Genomic DNA, 22,693 nt, shown 5'->3' with positions numbered 1-22,693 from the left:
TAAATAATATTCTAAATGCAAATCAATTTTATTAAATGTTTTTTCAATATAATTCATTTTATAAAATTAAGGGGGTGTATTTGATTAGGATTTTTAAAGACTATTTTAGTATAAAAAAGTCTTGTAGATTTTAAAGATTAAGTAGAAATATTAAGATTTATCATATTTCTTTACATGACTTTTATGATAATTTTAATTTTAATGAATTTATATCATAAGAATTTAAAGAATTTGAAATGACTTTATAGATTTATAAGATTTGAAAAGATTTTGTGAATTTTTAAAAATACATTCAAAATTACAAGAGATAATGAAAAGAAAATAAAAAATGATGAGGTTTGGATAAAAAAAAAGTAAAATTGATATAGTTGTTTTATCTTTTAATAGCTAAATTGATTCTAACTTTATGTATTCATATACTAATCCTTCTTGCTATAACATCTTTTCATTCTCACTTTTAGATTTGAACAATAGATTTAAAATTATATATTGGTTTTCTGATTTTTTTTAATTATTACAATTACTTCATGATAAATTCAATGACATGTGTGTAAATGAGATGCAATAATAAGTATATACTAGAAGGGAATGATGAGAATAGAAATTTTTTAGGAAAGTTACTAAGTTATGTAAATTATGAAATTAAGGATAACAATCATGAAAATATTATGTCAAGCAAGTGGTGAGCATAATCAATATAAGGAAAGCATGGTTAGTCTTAATATATATGAAACATTAATTTAATTTAGAAAACAAATAAAAAAATGTAGAGGGAGAGAGTATTTTTGACATTTTTTATTCCAAAAGAATAGGAGAAACATATATGACAAACATATCTTGAAGAATATTAAAGAGAAAAAAGTATATGTGTGATGAGAGAAAAGAAAATCTAGTAACTAATAGAAAAAAAAAGGGTCTAGCAAAAGTGTGAGGGTTTAGGTGAGATTGTTTGTTGATAAATGTTTTATACTAGAAAGTGTAATGAAATGTATCAAAAACCTTCTTAAAAAATAATTTATCAAAATTTATATATTTTTAAATATTAATTTTTTAAAAAAGTTATAAAAAATCTTAATTGAATACTACTGAATTTTATTATCTTTCTTAAAAATTCTTAAAAGCCTAAATTAAATATTACAAGACTTTTTTATATCATTTACAAATCTTAATTGAATATTATAAGATTTTTTTCATATAAAAAAATCTTTTAAAATCGTTTAAAACACCCTAATTTTTTTGAAAAACAATTTTACAAACTGCAATCTAGACACATTAAATGAAGTCTTTAGTTTTTCCGAGAATTTAATTGAAAGTATTGTGATTAACTAGCTGTTAGATAATCTTATTTTTTTTTTAATCATATGTGATTAAAGATTTGATTTCAGATTTCCGTCTATGAGGAAGCTATGAACTTTATTCTAAATATACTAAAGTTTTTTTTATTTTATGGAGTAAATATATCAAAGTAGATTGAGAAAACTATATAAACTTTATCCACAAGCTACATCACCACGATATATACGTGGCTAAAAGCATACTCCAACGTAGTAAGTAGATTCATTAATTCAGAAAGTCTAGTGCATGTTATTTTCTTCTTACTTTCTCTTCTCCTACAATCTATATCTCTTTCTACATGTTATAGTTGTTCCATCACTCTCCTTGGTTCAATAACTAAGCGTGTTGAAAGAGTCACACCTCGACCGCACCTCTCCTTTTGTACCAGTCTTAACATGCAAAACACTAAGCTTTTCCATGGCACGTGCGAAATCCTGAAAGAACTTATTTTCGTCCTCCGCGTACGTGTCAACGAAGGGCCTCGTTCTGGAATCACCAAACATGGCGCTATCAGTGGCCAACAACCCCATCCCTTTCCGCAAGTTCTTGTAATACATGTTATCAAACTTCGTCGGAGTTATCACATCGTTAAACGCTGACATGGAAGGGTCCTTTGTGTAATTTTCACACAGTTTCTTCAACCCCGCAGCGTATTCAGGGTTATACGCAGGGTCAATGTCGGAACTCTTGTTAAATTTGAAGAGCCTTTGGGAAAATTGGTTGCAGTGGGATAACCCTATGGTGTGTGCACCAACCAGAGCCACCATTTCTTGAACCGAAAAACCTTTGGATGTGAAGATTTTTATGACTTCCGACATTGACATGGTTGGTAAGGGGAATTGGTTTTCGGGGTCTGTGGCTTTGGACTCCAGGGAGTCTTTTCGGCCGAGGCGGAGCTCGAAGGCGGGGCCGCCGGCCGCAATAACGAGGTTGTGTGCGGCCGCTGCGAGGGTGTCGGCGCAGGAGGCAATGCCAGGGCACTCGAGCTCGAGTGCCCCCTTGGCACGTGCCACTGCGTCGAACCCGTCCCCCGAGAGGGGGAGGTTGACGGCTGCGTCACGCTCCGCCTTGTTGAAGGAGTCGGAGGTGACGAGGACGGAGGCGTCGCAGCCGCCAACCATGCAGTCGTGGAAGAAGAGGCGGAGCGTGGCGCCGGCGGTGGTCGGCGTCGAGAGCTGCTTGTCGGTGACGGCTTTTCGGACGATGTCGTAGAATTTGGGACAGGTTTTTTGGTAGTAGTTGGTGGTGAGCTGGGCTTGGATCAAGGGAAAGAAGGATAGGGAGAGGAAGAGGGGGAACATGGTAGGGTTTGTATAAGTCATGATGGTTATGGTTGTTAATTAGGGTTAAGTTTTGGTCTTAAGGTTGGAAAAAATAATAAGAATGCTAATTTTGCATGTACTGGACTTTTTTTTTTTCTTAAGAAAAAAAAAGTTGAAGAACTTATATTGAATAGTTGAAGCTTATGAGGATGGTTTCTGATTTATGAAATGTGGGGGATTTGGTGGAATTTGAAGGGATGGAATTGGAGTAAATGGAGCATTGGTGGGTAAATTGTGGAAGGGAGAATTCAGAGGGAGGTGATGGTTATTTTTAGTGAAACTTGTATGATTGTGCTTTTGGGAGAGTTAGATTTTGAGGTGCAGATTGAATATTGCTAATGAATAACCCTTCGTTATATATAGACTCGGTTATGTTAGTTTATTATTCAATCTAAGAAATGATTGAACAAGTTAGGGGCAGATTGAATATTGCTAATGAATAACCCGCCGTTGATAGTAATTAATAATAAACTAGTTTTATGAATTAGTTTTAAATTAAATTAAATTAAATAATTAATTATAAACATTTTATGAAATCTGCACCAGCATTTAGATAAGAAACCATTGAACAAGTTAGGGGTGCTAATTAGGCTATTGTAGTATAGGATATAAATGCATGCTAATTAATGCATCACTTAATTACCAGTTTGGTCACGGGAGAAATTAGGTCCAAGCCAAAGCATGTGTAAATGGGTTTGGGTTTCAGGGCTCAAATTCAACCAACCCAATTAAATTTGGGCTGGATCGGTATCCGTGAACATTTATTTAAGGGTGTTACTAGGTGTACCCAGCATTTTTTTAAAATACCAAAACTGCCCCTGCATTTTTTTTTGCATTTATGATAGGTGTGCGTGAGAGTGATCTGTAAATCATATAGATCAAGTTGATCCGTAAAATTGATACAGATCAAGTTGATCCGTATGTTGATATTAAGCATACGGATCAAGTTGATCCGTAAGCCTTTTACGGATCAACTTAAAAGGTTTACGGATTTAGGATATTTTTGTCATTTCATCTTAAATGCTAAGTGCACCTAGCAACACCCTTATTTAAAAGTTCAATTCTTTTAATTTAAAATTTCTGCAAAACTATATACAAACTACAAAGAGCATATTTGTTGCAGGTGGTTTCTGTGGTCATTGTCCAAGCATAGTGTGCGGATGCACTAGGGAAACTATATTTAGTAGTGGTGTTCGATATTTTGATGTCATGTACGTGTATATGCCATATTATAGTTTATTTGATTACGTAGAAAGTGAACAAAAATATAAAATGAGACCCACCCACATGCAGGATACATTTCCTCTAGCCCCTGCCACCATAAGGAATTAATTTTATTTTTTTTTAACTTCTCCTTCCCTCCTCAATTGTTTTTACTTTGTTTTTCCCTCTTCAATCCATCCATCCATAATCCAAAACAAACGAAGTGTAAGAGTCACCAAAACTTCGGATAAATTATTTGGTTAAGCAGCATCAAGGAAATAAATTATTTTCGGAGCCACAGCTAGCATTGAATATGGTGCTACTACAATTTACAATACTAATATACTTAAGTATATATGGACTTGCAGAGAGAAAAAAAAAAAAAAAAAAAGGCCAAGCTATACCATATCTTTGTAAAATGGAGAGGTCCAAGTTAAGACGTTGAATTAGTGAACTACTTCAGTAAGCAACAAGGTCAATTAATTATCCACTTACGTTTAAGTCTGCTTCAGTTCTTTCACGAGTAATTAACAACCGCAGCTAAAGAGTACCCAAGACTAATATTATCAAGACTTGTATATAATTTTTTTTTTTTTGGGTACATGGAGTTATATTATTCTTATAATTAACAATTTCATACAATACTATTTTTTTCTCTATCACATTAACTATATCTTATTATACATTTTGTCAAAAAATCATTTTTCATTTATGTATTACTAATGAGTAATGATTTTTTGAGACTCACAATTTTTAAGCATCAATCTAATTGATAATTTCTTTTTTATTATTTTTCTCTTTTTATCAAATCATATCATTTATTATACTTATATTTTTCTATCTTCGAATTCTTTTTTCTTTCTTCAATCACTTTCTCTCTCACCCTCTCTATGAAGTTGTTAACTTTGGTGGTAAAAAAATATTTTTTCATTACTATTAGGGAAACACGTCACGCTCTGGAGTGTTTGGTTGAGTGTCACTCGATCGTGAATATGCATCAGCCTGACGCAACTCCCGTTTAATTCAACGTTGTTTAAGAGATTTAGACGTAAATTTGTTGTCAAACGTGGACACTGAACGTACGTGATTCAACACACTTCTATTAGCAAAGCATATCCACGTGATAAACGCGGGATAGTTGAAAGAGCAATAATCACATCAAGACTGGAGCCCAACACTGCTATGATGCATTATAATCATATAAATTGATGAGACATTAGCGTTTGTATAGTTTCTTTATACAAAACTTTATATATTGAAGAGGGAATTAATAAAAAAAAAGTATGAGATAAAATAATTAATATGATAAAAATATAAAACATGTTATAAAATATATTATAACAATATTGCTTGAATAATATAAGTCTATATAGTGCAAGAAGTTTGAGTAATAATACTCCTAGGTCTCACTTTCTTACAATATTGTTTTCTCTGGTTCTCTTCAATTTTTTTTTATCACATTACATATTATATTTTCTTTTCTTTTCTTTATCTCTCGCCTCCTTTCAGTTCAATCCATCTCAAAATAATATGGACGTTTAACAATTAACATCATCTGAAGTTTATTCTGTCATTTCCTGTGTTTTTGTATTAGGTCTTATGGCATTTTCAACGTTGATAGATCATAGATACATTTGGATATTTTTAAAAAGTACCATTTAACTTGTTTTTGTATATTTTAAAAATGGCCCCTATCATCACAGGTCAATTATTTATTATCTCATAAACATATTTTATATTCACTTTTTTTTTATTTATAAGCATTATTTATTATTAAAAGTTATTTACTGGGTCCCAGTAGCATGTTAATGTTAAGTACCTGGTGCTTACTTAACAAGTCCCAAAGTTTTTTTTTTTTTCTGCAACGCATAGTTCTGTTGGAAACTGTTCTTATTAATAAAAAATAGGGAGAGAAGAATCTCCCCTTCCAGATGACCTTACTATATCATATTATATATATTTTTAGTAAGCAATATCATACTATATATAAAATTTCATTTTCATCTCTTTCTATTCTGATGGGCAGCGCCATCAAGATTAGTCTACTTAGGCAACTGAATATATCTAATTTTATGTGAGAAATTAAGAAACACGTGTTTCTTTTTTCCGTACCAAGCACATGCATAGACGGCATAGTTGGGTCCTGTAAAGTTTCTAGCTCATCTCTCTCTCTCTCTCTCTCTCTCTCTCTCTCTCTCTCTATATATATATATATATATAAAAACTAAAAAGTGGTATAAAAAACTTAATATAAACTTTATTACTCAATTTTTATTATTTAAGTTTTATTTTCATAAATTTTATCATCTAAATATTTAATATTTAATTTTTGTGTAATTTAACACCGTTGACGAAAGATAAATAATTTTAACTTTTGACATGAATTGTAATTATGATTAATATAAAAAATCTAAAATAATAACTTTATAAATTATTTTGTAACTAACATGATTTTATAAAAATAAAAAATTTAAATGATAAAATTTGAGATATATTAAAAGTTAAACCATAAAATTTGTAAAAATAAAACTTTAATATAAATTTTAAAAAATAATAAAAATTTGAAGGTAAAATTTATAATTAAAAAAAACCTAAAAAAATATACAAGAGATACTCGAAGAGTATATACTCAACAAATTCATCAAGTTAACACTAACACATTTCTTTGATGTTAAATAAACACTAACACATTTCGGTGGGCCTCATAAAAAGAAAGAGAGAAAAAATAAAACACTTATATATCCTATGGATCAGGTAGCACAACATGGATGTTTTGTTTTATCTGTAAAAAACAAATATGATAAAAAAACTATAACACTTATATATTTTACTCAACCAATTAAATTATATCTAATATCTTTTATTGAACTCAACAAATTAAATTATATCTAGTGTCTTTTGTTAAACTAGACTTCTCTAGCCTCGCACTCACAATCCTTTGAACTATAACTATAAATATATGAATTACAACGGCAATGCTCTCAGATGAAAGATTCTCGGAGAACAAAAAACAAAACTAGCTTCTAATTAAGTTTGATGGGAGTTAGCAAGATACTTTTTCATATCTACCTTTATTTAAAACAACTAAGTTTGATTTAAGACGAAAGAAAAAATAGTAGAAAATAAAATAATTTTTTAGTTGTTTGATAGAAAAAGAAAGAAAGAAAAATGTTACGAATCCATGAATTAATTAAAGGAATGAAAATTAAATTGATAAGAGAGATAAAAGGCATATTGATATTCATGCGGAAACATATTGAATTGGTCGAAAGCCATCAAAATGACACAATAAAGACTCTTATTTAACATATTATCACAAACTAACTTTCTAACAGATTTACTTAATTTTCTATAATCTCTATTAGAAAATATATATTACTATGGAATCAAGAGCAACACGGCTTCTACTCAGACCAATGAACAAGACAAATCTTTCTCTACTTCTTCTTCTTCTTCTTTTTTTTATCCCAGAAGCATTAATTTCTAGAAGTGTAAAAATATACTAAACTGAATCATTTCTCACCTTATACAATTGATCAGAAAGTATGCCAAGAACAAATATTCAAAATAGCGAATACATGGTTATGCAACCTTATTACGAACAAGAAAAGGAAAATCAAACCAACGTACCCCTCAATGACATTGATCTTCCTCTTGTATAAATATAATTTTAATTTACGCTTCCTATTTATAAATAATTTATTTTTGATTTATAAATCTTTTATTTTCATTTTTTATAAATGTGTGTGTTCTTTATTAATGTGTTTAATCCCTAGCCTAATTAATTAGATGCACTTCACTCTTTCATGAGGTATTATTCTTTCTCTCTCTCTCTCTCTAGCTCTCTTGTTTTCAAACTCTAACTTTATTATCACTTTCTTGTAGATGACATGCGGGAATAATGTTCGAAGGCTCAAATAATATGTTCGAATGCTCCAAACATTGTCCATCAACTCACTTCATTTGTTGCTTCCACAACCATGCCATTATTTTCACTAGTCACATGGGCCACATGTGAAAATTTTAACTTCACTTATTTTTGTTTTCATTTGATCCAACAGAACACCAACTCCTTTCTACTAGTTAGCTCTTTTTCTTTCCTTTATTTCACATTTATGTTACTATAAATCTTCTCCTTGTAGAGATTTATAATAACATAACCGTGAAACAAAAGAGATAAGAAGATTAAGTTAATTTCATAAAAGAAATTGGTGTTGCAATTATACCAAATAAAAATAAAAAAGAATGAGCAATATTTCTCACATTTGGCCCATATAACAAAAAAATGTTGATGTAATTATATTTTGATAGACAAGATGTATCATGTATATAATAACAAATAAATTAAATAAAAAGATAAAAATAAATTTCAAATAAATTAGTGAGAATAAAATTGAGAAAAAACTTATGTTAACTTATTTTTCATAAATTATTTCGTATAACTTATACGAAAATAAGCTACATAAAGTAATTTGTGAAAAATAAGTTGTACCATACAAACTTATGTTAGTTAAAGTAAGTTACAAATTGATCAAATTCAAAAGTCTTACCAAATAAACCTTTTATAAATTGTTTGTATATAAGAGGCATGTACACTAAAAACAAAAATGAGAAGTATAAATATGAATTATATTAGATATTTTTTATTATAATATTATTAATACGGAGTATCTATTAGATTTATTAATAACTAATATTTACCAAAAATCTTTAAGTGATCAATTTTAGTAAAATCTCCCCTTCGATTCACTTTTCTTTTTTTCATAAAATTAGAACTTGAAACATTACTTAAAAAATTGAATCTAATACCGCTGGTAGTGTAATAGATACTTTACCCACATAAGAACAATATTCATTCATATATATATATATATATATATATGAGAAAGGGAATTCTTGGAGAGACAAACAATTTTAAATATTATTCAATTTGGTTAAAAAATCAAATCTTTGAGAAAATCTTAAAGTTCCCCTAGAGAAGAAAAACTCTAATTACTTAATTCTATATGAATTAAACATTTAAGCCCAATTAATGTACCCTTGTACTCCATAACTCCAATCACCAATAGAAATAAGAGTACACGTATAATTGAACATAATTGAACATAATTAATACCACTATAATTATTTTAAGATAAACTTTAATTTAGTCCTCGTGAATTCCAACCAACCCAATTGTTAATTGCTAACCTCAATTTTGAATGAAATCACTAAACTAGTTAGTTGAAAACAGACTAAATTTATTCTTTCCCAACTTAGAAAAAGTTTGGCATAAAAAAAATGCACACATACACTTCAGTAAGGACACGAAATCACTAACACAATCCGATAACCTTTTACCAGAATAAAGCAACAGTATTGAATATTGATGTGCCAACCAATGCTGAGAAGCATGGTCGGTTTTTTCTCTAACGTGGCATATAATAAAATCTACTACTAGTCTAGTCAAGCATCAAACATTTTTCATATATATATATATATATATATATAAATAACAAAACATTTTTTCATTTTTTCACCTTCATTTCATATCTACCACTTAGCCACATGGAGCATCATCACCTAAGACTTATTCTCCTACTCTTGTTCCTGTTCCTACCCAACACCTGCTTCTCTTTCTCATTTCAAACTCCTTCAAGCAATGAATTCTCGAATCAAAGTTCTTCCTCTCTGAAGCAGCAGATTCTGGAGCTAGCTAATAGTCCCAGCACGGTGAAATGGATGAAGAGAATAAGGAGGGAAATCCACGAGCACCCAGAACTTGCATATGAAGAGTTCAGAACAAGTGCTGTCATAAGGCGTGAGCTTGACTTGTTGGGTGTTGAATACAAGTGGCCTGTGGCTGGGACTGGTGTGGTGGCCAAAATTGGTTATGGGTCTCCTCCTTTTGTTGCTCTTAGAGCAGACATGGATGCCTTGCCAATTCAGGTGTGTCACAATTTTACAAACCTAACGGTCTTGTGTTTTTTTGTTTTTTTTACGGCAAATGTTAGTTTGTTAGTTATACTAGAGTTGGGATATTCGAACCCTTTCTCCTTCTTTCTTTCTTCACCCTTTTCCAACCACTCACCCTACTGGCCCAACCTTTTATCTCCCACACGGTCTTGTGTTATGTTACTTTTTTTTGTGAAGGTCTTTGTTCTGTTTCTTACTTGGTTCTTTGTTCCAAGCTAGTGTCTCCTTTGATGCCACAAGGACACATGTGTTGGACATCGTTAGTATGTCTGCATGGTCCTGTTTGTGGGTATGAAGCTCTGGCTGGTTTTGGCTAGTGATTATGTTTTTCTTTTGGTGAAAAAAGGATCCTAAAAAACTAGTTATTTCTTCTGGGTGGAGAGAAATTGTAAAAGAAAGGGAAAATAAGTTTTTATATTTTTTATTTGTCGGGGAATCGATAGTTTGTTAGTTTTGTTAGAAATCTCAGTTGAGAGGATTCGAATCCTCTCCCTCTCCCTCTCCCTCTCCCTCTCCTTCTCCTTTCTCCCTTCATTCTTTCCCAACTACTGGACCAAGCTTATATCTCAAAAAACAATTTATTGTGATGTTTGATTGTGTTTATAATCCTATTAAGTTGGGTATTGGGGTGTGTTTGAATCGGAGGAGTACATGCAGCGGGTTGATTTTACCGTTCTAACATAAAACAGGAAACAGAAAGGCTCATGTACTAATTTTGAAAGGGGTTTTTGGTCATGTAATTGAGAATCGTTTAGTGAAGTGGAAAAAGGAAAGTGTGGCAAGATAATTATTATTGAAGTCTGCTAAGTACAACTTGGAGTACTGTTTTTGTATTGGAAAGATGTAGCCATAATTTGAATTTAAGATCTGTACTGAAATTCTCACCTTACCCCATCAATGCTCTAAAGGGTACGAAACCAGTTAATAATTTCCTTTCACAACTTCTACAGGACTTTTTACTTTTTGATTTTTTTTTTTACCTTTTCTTAAGATCATCCTCTTACTCCTCCCACAGTACTCTTGTTTTGCTCAGATTTCTAATCTTATTTATTTATAATGCAAGCCCATATGAGATTAAATGAGATAAAAGAATTCGATCATTTGATATTTGTATAATCCCATTGCAATACTTTCTACATTTTTACTAAGCAGAGAATGGGGGCATAACATTTTTTTTTTTTATCAATGCTCTAATCTCCGAGGACAAATTTGGCCAGTAACTGATGGTTAGATTGACATATGTTCCTGCCAACAGGAAATGGTTGATTGGGATCATAAGAGCAAAGTAGATGGAAAAATGCATGCTTGTGCACACGATGCACATGTTGCCATGCTACTTGGGGCTGCAAAGATACTGCAAGAAATGAAAGACATGTTACAGGTAAAGTGGAATTGAAAAATTAGCATAAGGAATTTAGGGTATATCATATACTTTTCTTCCTTTGAAAACTTTTTTCCTTCACACATTGCAGACTACTGTTGTTCTAATATTTCAACCAGCTGAGGAAAGAGGCACAGGTGCAAAAGACATGATCCAAGAACAGGTGCTTGAAGATGTTGGTGCTATTCTTGGGTTGCACTTGGGAGCAGAGTATCCGACAGGTGTCGTTGCATCACGGCCAGGAGAATTTTTAGCCGGGTGTGGAAGCTTCGAAGCAAAGATCAAAGGAAAAGGGGGGTTAGCAGGAGTTCCCCAGCATTGTTTTGATCCAGTTTTGGCTGCTTCAACATCAGTGATCAGCTTGCAGAACATTGTTTCAAGGGAGGCTGATCCTTTAGATTCTCAGGTGGAGTCAAATTCTCAAATTCAATAGTAAAAAAAAGAAAACATTGCAAGATGAAACTTTTGGCACATTAATTAGTATGTATGACTGGTTCTGTTTGTGGTTTGTTAGTTCTTCAAAACTTTATACAAATATCTTAATTTGGCAGGTGCTTTCTGTGGCCATGATCAATGCAGGGTCTGCTCATGACATAATCCCTGATTCAGCTACATTTGGAGGTACCTATAGAGCATTCAGTAAAAAGAGCTTCTATGGACTGAGGAAAAGGATAGAAGAGGTAAATGTCTTGTCTGGTTTTGACCAGTCCATATTGTTTTATTGAGCTGTTGAATTGAATATGAACTCATCAAGTGCGTGTGGTTAGATTCACATTTAGTTATTCAAAAGCATGTTAAATTACTGGTTAACATGATTTTAGATGCAAAATTCACAATTTCACATGATTGATTTTACGTTCAAAAGTTGATTTTGGATTCAAAATTGAATCTGAAGTGAAACAACTTTTGGTAGATTTTACATAGGATCAAAAACTTTATATTGAGTTTCCTACTAACTGGTTTGTAGAATAAAAACATCTAAACATAAATCATATTACTTCAAATTCAATCTTAATCAAAATCAATTTTACAAATCCTAACCCAAATACACAATCTTAAAGGGGCCACCTATGCACCTTACTTTCTTCCAAAGCTTTGCTGATTAAAAAAAAAAAAAAAAAACTTTCTTCCTAAGCTTGCCCTCTAGATATGAGCTCACTATGAAGCAAAAATTAAAAATAGAAAGAGATTGCTCTAAGTGGATTTTCATTTGTTTGTAACTTCTTTTGAGCAGGTTATTAAAGGGCAGGCAGAAGTACATAGGTGCTCTGGAGAGGTTGAGTTCTGTGGCAATGAACATCCCACAATCCCTCCAACCACAAATGATGTGAGAATATACCAACTAGCACGGCAAGTGTCTAGCAAGATTGTTGGAGAAGATAACATAGAATTAGCACCCCTCTTCACAGGGAGTGAAGATTTTGCATTTTACTTGGAAAAGGTACCCGGGTCATTTGTTCTTGTGGGCACACGAAACGAGAAGAGTGGATCCATACATCCTGCTCATAGTCCTTACTTTTTCATTGACGAAGATGTGCTTCCCATTGGGGCTGCATTGCATGCAGCATTTGCTCTTTCATACCATTCATATTCAACAAATTCATACCCTTTGTAATACACATCCACCACTTGTAATTCAACAAATTCTTTGGCCTAAGAAGCTGTCAGGGAAGATATTTTTTTAGATGCATATTGAATTTGCTTGACCAAGGTGCTATCACAAATACTCTCCCCCTCGTGCACCCCCCCATAGTATTGTTGGTTTCATTGGATCATTCGATATCAAATCTTTATTGGGGACCATCTGTAGATGTTGAATCTTGTACTGTCATATAGTGCAGAGTTTAATTGCATGGATACTATATGAAAACAAATGCTGAAACGTAATTGGCTGAATTTAAATAATTTTTTTTTAAAAAAACAAAGCCTTTGACAGAAATCATAAAATTAATTCATAGAAATTAAAAACTTTCATTATTAGAATAAATAGTCTATGCATTTTCTTTTGATTATTATATAATTACAGATTATTAATTACAAATTATTATATACGATAAATATGTTGATTTTATAAAAATTATTTTAAAAGTCACACTTACTACGATTTCTCAGAGTTAATAAAAATTAAACTCTTATCATAAATCCAATACAGGTTACTGAGGTTACCTATCTTATACCGTGCCTGTTTACTTCGCAGTGATGTACCTTTGGGTGGTTTGACATGATTTTGATGTCGTATGGTCCCAATAAGTCGCTCCAAACGTGTTAATAGTAACCCTTGTTTCCATCGGTATCAACTGGGGAAACTGTTAAATACGTCACCATAAACCAGATTCCTCAGATTATAAATATCGCAATTAATAATAGCTACCTGATAAAGTTTTGATGGTACGAGAAATGCAAGTGCACAAATTTTTGTTCAAATGCACCCAAACAACAGAGGACATTTGTGCTAACTAATGTCCTTTAGGTATACAACGGGTGAAAGTGTGAAACAATGAAACGAGTTCATAGAAAACAGTAATAGGACGGTGCTAGTGCTTATGCTGGTCCCTTTACCATGCCGGGCATGCTTGATTCATCACAGTACCAAACAATAGATAGGGATCATTTATATATACATACACTCACCATCAGCCTAAATAGGATTTAAGTTTGTTTTTTTTCCTTAATTTAAAAAAAAAAAACTTTTTTCAATCCTTATGATAAAAATCATCACAAATTATACATCAGAATTGCAAAAAATTAACAAGGAGAAACTAAAAGGAGTTTTCTTTCAAAATTGGATGACTAAAAAAAGTAAATTTAAATTTAAGAGACAGTTTATTATAAAATATAAACATATGTTTCATAGAAAATACACATGTAATTTTATTAAAATGGTATATTTTAATATTGCAAAATATGTTCTCTACTAAACAAACATACAAATACAAAATATTGCATATGAATATACTTCTTTTTTAAATGAGATTAAAACTTTGTTAACTTTAACGCTTGGATAACTTAAAATTAAGAATTGAGGACTTTTGGAGAAAAAAAATTGACAAAATTAAATTATTGCAAACGGAACTATTTCTTTTCCTTCTCAGATTTTTTTTTTGCCCCTTTAGTCATGGGTCCAATGTGGTTGCACCTCCAAACAACCACTAATCCCTACACTAACTTTTTAATCATTTGAAAAACATTACATCATGGGTCCTCATATAAGAGAGATTATTGTAAATGTTAAAAAAACAAAAAAGTTTGTGCAATATTATCACATAAAAGTTATTAAAATAAACTTAAATACCTTTTTTATTCCTATAATTTAACATTATTTTCATTTTTTTCCTTACAAAAAAAATTGTTTTAGTCCCTGTAAAATATGTTTATTTTATTTTTCGTCCTTAAAACACTTTAGATAATACTTTGTCACTATTCAAAGCATTATCTAAAGTGTCTTAAAACGAAAAACAAAATAAATATATTTTACAAGGACTAACATGAAAAAAATTATAAAAAAAATTAAAAATATACTAAATTACATTGATGAAAAATATATTTAAGCTTTAAAAAATAAACAACAAACAATTTGTTGTGCATGAATGACTTGAACATTGAACCAAATTTTGAAACATATCAGGTTCATTTTCTTGGCACAACAAAAAATTATAAACAATTTTTTTTTTTTTGCAAATACAGATGGGACTGTACATTGAATTTAATTCATAAATCCTAGGTTATCAAATTCACACTATAACTTGTATATAAAAAAAAACTCATTATAATACTCTGTAGGAAAAAAAAAGACTCACTATAATACAACTAACACACATGTGATCTTTAACAAGTCTAACATTTAGTAAAAATGTTGTTAAAAGTTTTTGGCAATATTTTAAAAATATTGTCAAATATGAATAAATATTATTAATATATTTTCGAGACATTTTATCAAATGTTATGTATAGTTCATATCTTTAAAGGTTTTAGTGACGTTAGCTACACACAACTTTTGATAAATTGACGCGAGAACTTATTAATAACATTTATTCATATTTAACGATATTTTTTTAGGTTTAAATATATTTTTGATCCCTGTAATTTAACATTTTTTCATTTTCGTTCTTACAATTTTTTTTTTCATTTTAGTCCTTAAAAAATGTGTTTGTCTTATTTTTCGTCCTTAAAGTACTTTATATAATGCTTTTTCATTGTTCAAAGTATTTTTTTACTGTTCAAAGCATTATATAAAGCACTTTAAGGATAAAAAATAAAACAAACACATTTTGTAATGATTAAAATGAAGAAAAAAATTACAGGAACAAAAATGAAAAAAAAAACGTCAAATTGTAGTGATCGGGGAGTGAATTGGTATAAAGGGGGAGTGTATATAGTAGCTTCCTTAAAATTATGTTGTGGCCCTACATCCCATACGAAGATGTGACTCATTGCTCAGCCTAATAAGCAACTTACTTGCTCCAAAAAAAAACTCGCTGCTCATGCCTTCTCTCCTCTAGCCTTTCTCTCTGATTGTTTGCATTTGTCTTTGTTCCTCGTGATTTCGTGTATGCTCCCACTCCTTCTCTCATATCTTAGGTACCTTTCTTAACCCCATGCATTCTACCAAATACAATTTGCCTTGGCATTCTGAACTTGATTTTTTTTTAATTGAATCTATAGTTCAATGTAAGCTGATGCTAGGTGCGCCCAACATTATTGCTAGTGCACCCAACATTTTTTAAAAATTCCAGAAATACCCCTTGGTTTATCTTCTTTAAAAAGGTTTGTGCACAGTGGTTGTCGTTGCGAATCATTTTTTTCACACGTTTTAGTCTTCGGTGTGAGTTTTTGTTGCGATAGCTGAGCTTCGGTGAAGGTGAAGGGGCCAGCGTGCAGTGTTGCGGTGGTTGGTTCGACATCGGCGGCAAAAGAGGTAAGCATTGTTGGTGGGTGTGCGGGAGGGGTGGTTCGTGAATGGTACGGATCAAGTTGATCCGTAAGGAAGTTACGGATTAATTTGATGTGTATGTTGATATTATGCTTATACGGATCAAGTTGATCCGTAAGCTTATACGGATTTTGAATTTGTAACATTTACTTAAGTTTAAATTTTTTTTTAGTTATTACCTTAATTGTATTGTCATTTTAAATAATAATTTAATTGTTTATACGTGTTGATTTAGGGTTTTTGTATTTTACTAATCATGAGTCATTGTGACTAACACTAAAAGATTAGGTTGTATTATATGTATAGTGTGGTTACTAATCATGAGTTATTATGTAATGTTTTGTATTATATGTATATTGTGGTTAGGTGTTGTATGTCTATATTGAAATTTATGATTTGTTGTTAAGATGGACGAAGATCAATGGATGTATGACACTATAATGTCTGAAGAAGTTGATATGGATGATCTAAATGAATAAAAATGTAGTGTGAATGAACCACAAGTTGATTGTTCGGATGTGTTCAATACTTCTCAGGTAATAATGTTCATTATTATGAGTGATTTAATAAAATGAATGTTTTGTAGAAAACTAAAATTGTCTGGATTGCACTGTAGGTGTTTGATAGCCGAGACAATATTTTGCAGTGGACTCGATCTGTTGCTCATGAAAACAGATTTGTGGTGGCCATTATAAGGTTTGACACAAACACTAGTAGTAGAGGAAGGACTTCGTTTGTGTTAATTGGTTGTGAAAGGAGTGACGAGTATAGGTGTAGGAAAAAAGAATTTGTTAGAAGAAATACTGAGACTAGAAAATGTGGGTGTCCCTTCAAGTTTCATGGCAAACCAGTGGTTGGAGGATAAGGTTGGATGGTGAAGTTGATGTGTGACATTCATAATCATGAATTGACCAAGTCATTAGTTGGAGATCCATATGCTGGGCGATTGACTAAAGCTGAAAAGACACTTATTGCTGATATGACCAAGTCAATGGTGAAACCAAGTACTTTGTGTATCTTATTTTTTAAGGAGGAGTAACTTTGTGTATATTTCCTATGAGAATTGTTGGGCTTTTCTTTGGGTTTTTTGTCTATAGGATGGTAAAAACAGTTTAGATATGTTGTGTTTTGTAGCTTTTAATTCTCTAAGTTGAGAGGATTCACCAACATGCCAAAGCCAAATATAGCCTTGTCTAGATATAGAAGTGGTTGTATAATACTACTGAAACAAATGGGCACCAGCTTCCAAGCTAGAGCCAAACTGCTAAAATTTTAACTTATCATTAATTTTAATCGTATCTAGTATTAGTATCTTAGTCCCCATGAGAATACTTAAACCTTGTAAGGAACTTTGGATTTCAAGAGGGAGTCATCAACATTTGTTTTTATTTGAAGATTGGTAGGAAAATGGAAGCATTTTTTTACATTAATGCACACCTAAAGAATGAGGGATGCTGATGGGGCCTATGGAAGTTAACTAAAGTATGCGAGCCAAAGAAGAATTGGGTTAAAGCCATAATTGGAAAGGAGAATTCTGTTAGTTCATATCAATAATCTCCTTTTTAACCACATTACAAGATAAATGCAAGGCTAAGACTGTGTACAAACACCAACAGATGTGTTCAAAAAGTGAATCAAATGGAAGATTTCTCAATTAAAAAAGGTTAAGGTAGACTGCAACTTTGGGATAAACCATCAAAACATTCCTTTCCCTAAATTGATTTATTGAGGTTCTCCAGTAAAGTCAAAACTATTACAAACTAAACAAATTTCAAACCAATATCAATATGTTCATGATCAAACAAACCAAACAGTACAACACAAACCAAACAATGCCAATAGTCAAATGTAACATAATCAAATTTCAAAGTAATATCAACATCACAAAATTACAACATCATATGAAACTTATTTCATTATTCATTCATATTCTACTTCAGCCTAAAATCATCAAAACTAACCCTAAACCCTAATAAAAATCATATTTCATCAATTTAAACCTGTTTATCATTTTTTAAATTAAATTGGGTCATACGGATCAACTTGATCCGTAAGCATCTTGCGGATCAACTTGATCCAATGCGGATCAACTAACACCCTAGCGGATCAACTTAATCCCTAGTGGATCTACCTAACTACACCAGCGCAAAAGTAGAAGAAACGAAAATGGCGCTTACCTCGATGGTGGACAGTGGCGCAGGTCCTTACAAGAAGCTCCTCAATGCATGTCACTGCAACTCCGCAATGCCCTGGAACACGGTAGCGCAACAAACACCGCAAACAAAGAAGAACAACAACGCCATAGGGAAAGGGAAGGAAGTGTTGGATGAAGAAGAAGAACAACAACAAAAGCGCAAGAAAGTGAAGCACTGTCTGGGTGCACAAATGCTTTAAAAATTAGCCAGGGATAGTAACATCTTTTTATGTAAAATGCTAGGTGCACCTAGCATCACCCTTCAATGTAGTGATGTTGAGGTGAGATGACAAGATCAAGAAATTTAGGTCCATATCCATTTCAATCCACATGAAACCTGCCCAACCATATGGCCCAGTTGGGTGGAAACTGGTCTACTTTACAAGTATTATGGTTTGTTGCTGTTTGGACTTTCCATACCCGAACTTGCCCACTGATCACCCCTAATAAATAGCTTACCATGGTTATTAAGTTACACTAAAGAATGGGGTATAGGAAGCAAAACCAGAGGTGCAAGAAGAAATTGCCTTAACATGGTCCGTTGCATTCGATTTTTGAGGATAACAAAGGTAAAAAACTGAACCACCCAACTCATGCATACTTTTTTTTTTTTTTTTTAGACGGCTCAACTTGCAAACCGACCCCACCCATCCAATTAATAGATTTTCAACCGGATTTGTTAGGTTTGGATTAGGTATCGGTTTTTTTTTTTCACCCTTACTATTTTTATATTAAAAAAATTCAATACATAATTAGCCACGACAAAAAGCGTGACAAAGTTTCTCACCATTTTATCCATGGTTTGTTAATATGGCTAAATAATAGGAATTTCAAATATTATAATGCACATTCTTAAAAAATAAATATATTACACTGCATCATTTAACGTGACTAAATAATTTTTTATCGGTGATAAAGCATTGTATCACACTTAAAGTATTTTTTTAATCATCTGATTCATTAGAAAAAAAATAGATCTCAACTAAATCAGAGAATTTCAGGAGACATGTAAAGTGAAATCATTTTCAACAACAATCAAACTTGAATAGTAGACAAACGATTTAATGTTAACTTTAACCCATTAATAATTTATATCAAATGATTATATGTCATTTAAATACTTAACCTATTTCTAAAAGTTTTAAAAATCTTTATGATGACTATGGTTACAATTAATGTTGTGACTCCCCCCAAATTCGGGGCATGGCCACCTAGCCATTTGTGAATGGACCGCAAGGATGGTGAATGAGGAAATAGAGCAGTTCTGACACCCGATCTCCAAATAGATTCTTGGCCATTTCAAAGCAGAGAAGTTATGTATCCCCCTTATCTATGGTCTGTATGTAAGGCCATTCGATAATTTGAGTTTTTGTACATATGTCTTTCTGTGGAATCCATGCATCCATGCTCGTTGGTTTTAAAAGGCCATGTGTCTTTCACTAGTAAGGAGAAGCTGCCATACCAAATCTTAATTAGTTTGTACCTGCCTCATGGATTGAATTGAGGGTGGTTTTAAGATATAAAAAAAAAATTAATGTTTTTTTTAGTTATAAGTATATTTGAAAAGTGATTAATAACAATTATGGGAAATTTTCAAAACAGAAAAGTTAAAAGCTTCAGGAAAACATTTCTTTTTTTTTTTTTTAAGAATTTGTATTGTAAGTTACTTAAAAGAACTTAAACAAAGAGGTCCTAAATTGATTTGAGAGAAAAACATCGTCCAATAACTTTATTCTTTTTTTATGTAGTTTGCATTAGTTATGACTTCGTGCAAATGTTTAAGGCTTTACATTCAGTAGAGTCGACTTAATGACTTACTAGTGAGGAATTTAAATAAATCTTAAGTTGAAATCTTATTATCGTTATTAGACAATAAGAATTATTCAAGTCTTTTGTTATTGATTAGATTTTATATTTCATTATCTAATATTAGTTTATTATTTAATTCATTAAATTAGTCTGAACTAATCTAATTTAAAGTAATTTAGATTAAATTTATTTTTTTACAATAAATAACCAAAAAAAATACAATAAACTAATAAAACTTAATTAAAATATATACTATTTAAAGTCATATAACATAGCTATAACATAGCTAAAACTGGTAAACTCATCTCACATAATTTGTACTTGTAAACGAATATTTACTTGTCAGTCCTTTTCATGTTTTGACTCGTTGATGAAAATCTTGTCTAACAAGCTTTGATTATCTATGTTTACTCTAAAACACCTACTTTTACCCAGATGTGTATCTATCCCAATTAACAAATATATATTAGTATAGCATGTGAACTCATAAATAAAAATGTATTTGTGCTCTCATGTTCAGGTAATATACTATACAAATTATATTTTTTTAATTTAATATTTTAAATTATAATTTGTTTATACTATATAAACAAATTGATAAATATAAACAAATTAAAAAATGATTTGTTAATATTTAAGATATTTGTTATTTATTAATTTTTATGTATATTTGGCTTTCAAAATAATTAATAATTTATTAAATGATCTATTTAAAATGTATAATTAAATTAAATTTTAAAAAATTGAATTAAATTTTCCTGATCCATCTTAAACTCGAACTCGCCTCACTTTTCAGGAGGTTGAGGACGGGGAAAAGGAAAACCAACCTCAACCCGCCTTGTTTGCCATGCTTAGTCATCTAAGATGGATTAATTTTGAAAGTAATTATTATAAAATTTATTAATACTTAATTATACGATAATTCTTTATTAAGTGATAATATAAAAAATTATATTATTAATATATTTATTTAAATTCTTGAAATATTTTTTCTGTAAAGTTTTGTAGAAAGATTAAATAGAGTTAATAGAAAATGTTTAGTTTTAGATAAATTAAATATTTGATTAAATTACTCTTTCGATTCATTAATTAATCTCACTCGTTGTCATGAAAATACAATATGACAGAAACAAAAAATAAAAATAATAGGCTAATTAAATTTTTATTCTCTCAACATTTTTAGATTCTATTTTTTAGTCCCACAAAAAAATTTGATAACTTTTAATCCTCTATTAATTTTTCATAACATTTTTAGTACCTTTAAATTTTTTTGTCCATTTTTAGTTCTCGTTTATTTTAATGCTCAAAATTAGTCTCAAATATAAAATAAACGAGATATTAAAAAGGGACAAAAACATTGATGAGTTATAGCAATAAAAATAAATGAGAGACTAAAAATGAATAATTCTTTAGAGAAATAAAAAATGCGGACAAAAAAAAGTAATGGAGAACTAAAACTAGTCACAAAAATTGAGGGACTAAAAATTAAAATCTGAAATATTTGAGGAAGTTAAGACTTAATTAACCCAATGATTATTTTTAAAATAACAAAGACGTAATTACTGTTTTAGCTCCTCAAATTAGAGATCCTATTTTTTTAGTCCCCAAATAGAATTTTTTTAGTACTTTAAATTTAAAAATTACTCTTTAATTTTAATCTTTCTCACGAGTGTGTATTAAACAAAGAATAACAGATTGATAATTTGTGATAATTTTAGTTGCTGGCATTTGGTTTTTAACTCTAAATGTTAACATATGATTTTTTGCTAGGTTTTGAAAAATATATATATTAAAAACTATTCTGCCAGTTTTTGACTGCTGGAAATTATATTTTAAAATTAAAAAAATAAAAATCAAATTTTGGCAACCAAAAATTGACATAAATTGTCGACATATTATTTTTTATTTGACTCACACTCATGAGAGAGACTAAAAAAATAATTTTTAAAATTCACAAACTAAAAAAAAAAATTAAGTGTGGAGGATTGAAAAAAAAAATAGGATCCTTAAATTGAGAGATTAAAATAATAATTAAACAGATAAAAAATAACTTCAAACACATTAAAAAATAATACTCCCACCGTAACATGATAATTACCTGATAAGAAGAAAAAATAAATTTTAAAATAATTATCATTTAAGTTTTTCAACATACTAACATTTTTTTTATACTTATATCCTGGATCATATTAATGATAGACAATAAAATTTATAAATGGATTAATGATGATAATATTAATTTTATAAATTTATTTATTTATTAGTTTTTCTTAGTTTGTATAAAAAAAATGTAGCAAGACAAATATTATGGGACAGATGGAGAAATAATTAGAAAATGGAATGAGTGTTATTTTTCATTTCAAATATGTGGTGTTAACTTTAGCTTGGTAAGGTGTGTTTATTTCAGGAAATAAAATTAATCTGGGATTTCTAAACATTATAGAGGAAAATAGAAGATGAAAAAAATTAATTTCAGTTGCTCTTATCTAGCTAGTAGTATCAGTAGTAGTAGAAAAATTTAAAAAAAGAAAAAAGATTTTTAATGCAGTTAAAATTTATGGAGT

General features: G+C 30.6%; 2 protein-coding genes across 2 annotated transcripts; one reads left to right on the top strand and one right to left on the bottom strand.

Annotated features, from left to right (window-relative positions):
• Nucleotides 1–1,593: 1,593 nt before the first annotated feature.
• Nucleotides 1,594–2,816, bottom strand: LOC100781063 (peroxidase 31). Its single transcript, XM_003530614.4, has one exon. It carries the CDS (start codon nucleotides 2,655–2,657, stop codon nucleotides 1,665–1,667), a length of 993 nt encoding a protein of 330 aa, XP_003530662.1. The 5' UTR covers nucleotides 2,658–2,816; the 3' UTR covers nucleotides 1,594–1,664.
• A 6,545-nt stretch (nucleotides 2,817–9,361) lies between these two features.
• Nucleotides 9,362–12,999, top strand: LOC100780711 (IAA-amino acid hydrolase ILR1-like 4). The gene is made up of 5 exons (XM_003531989.5): nucleotides 9,362–9,788; nucleotides 11,071–11,196; nucleotides 11,288–11,602; nucleotides 11,748–11,876; nucleotides 12,431–12,999. The coding sequence occupies exons 1-5, from the start codon at nucleotides 9,408–9,410 to the stop codon at nucleotides 12,809–12,811; spliced, it is 1,332 nt and encodes a 443-aa protein (XP_003532037.1). The 5' UTR covers nucleotides 9,362–9,407; the 3' UTR covers nucleotides 12,812–12,999.
• Nucleotides 13,000–22,693: the final 9,694 nt, after the last annotated feature.

Source organism: Glycine max, chromosome 8 (genome assembly GCF_000004515.6).
Source record: "Glycine max cultivar Williams 82 chromosome 8, Glycine_max_v4.0, whole genome shotgun sequence".
NCBI classification, from domain to species: domain Eukaryota; kingdom Viridiplantae; phylum Streptophyta; class Magnoliopsida; order Fabales; family Fabaceae; genus Glycine; species Glycine max.
Note: the sequence above shows the minus strand (reverse complement) of the source record. Positions and strands in the feature narration are given on the sequence as shown.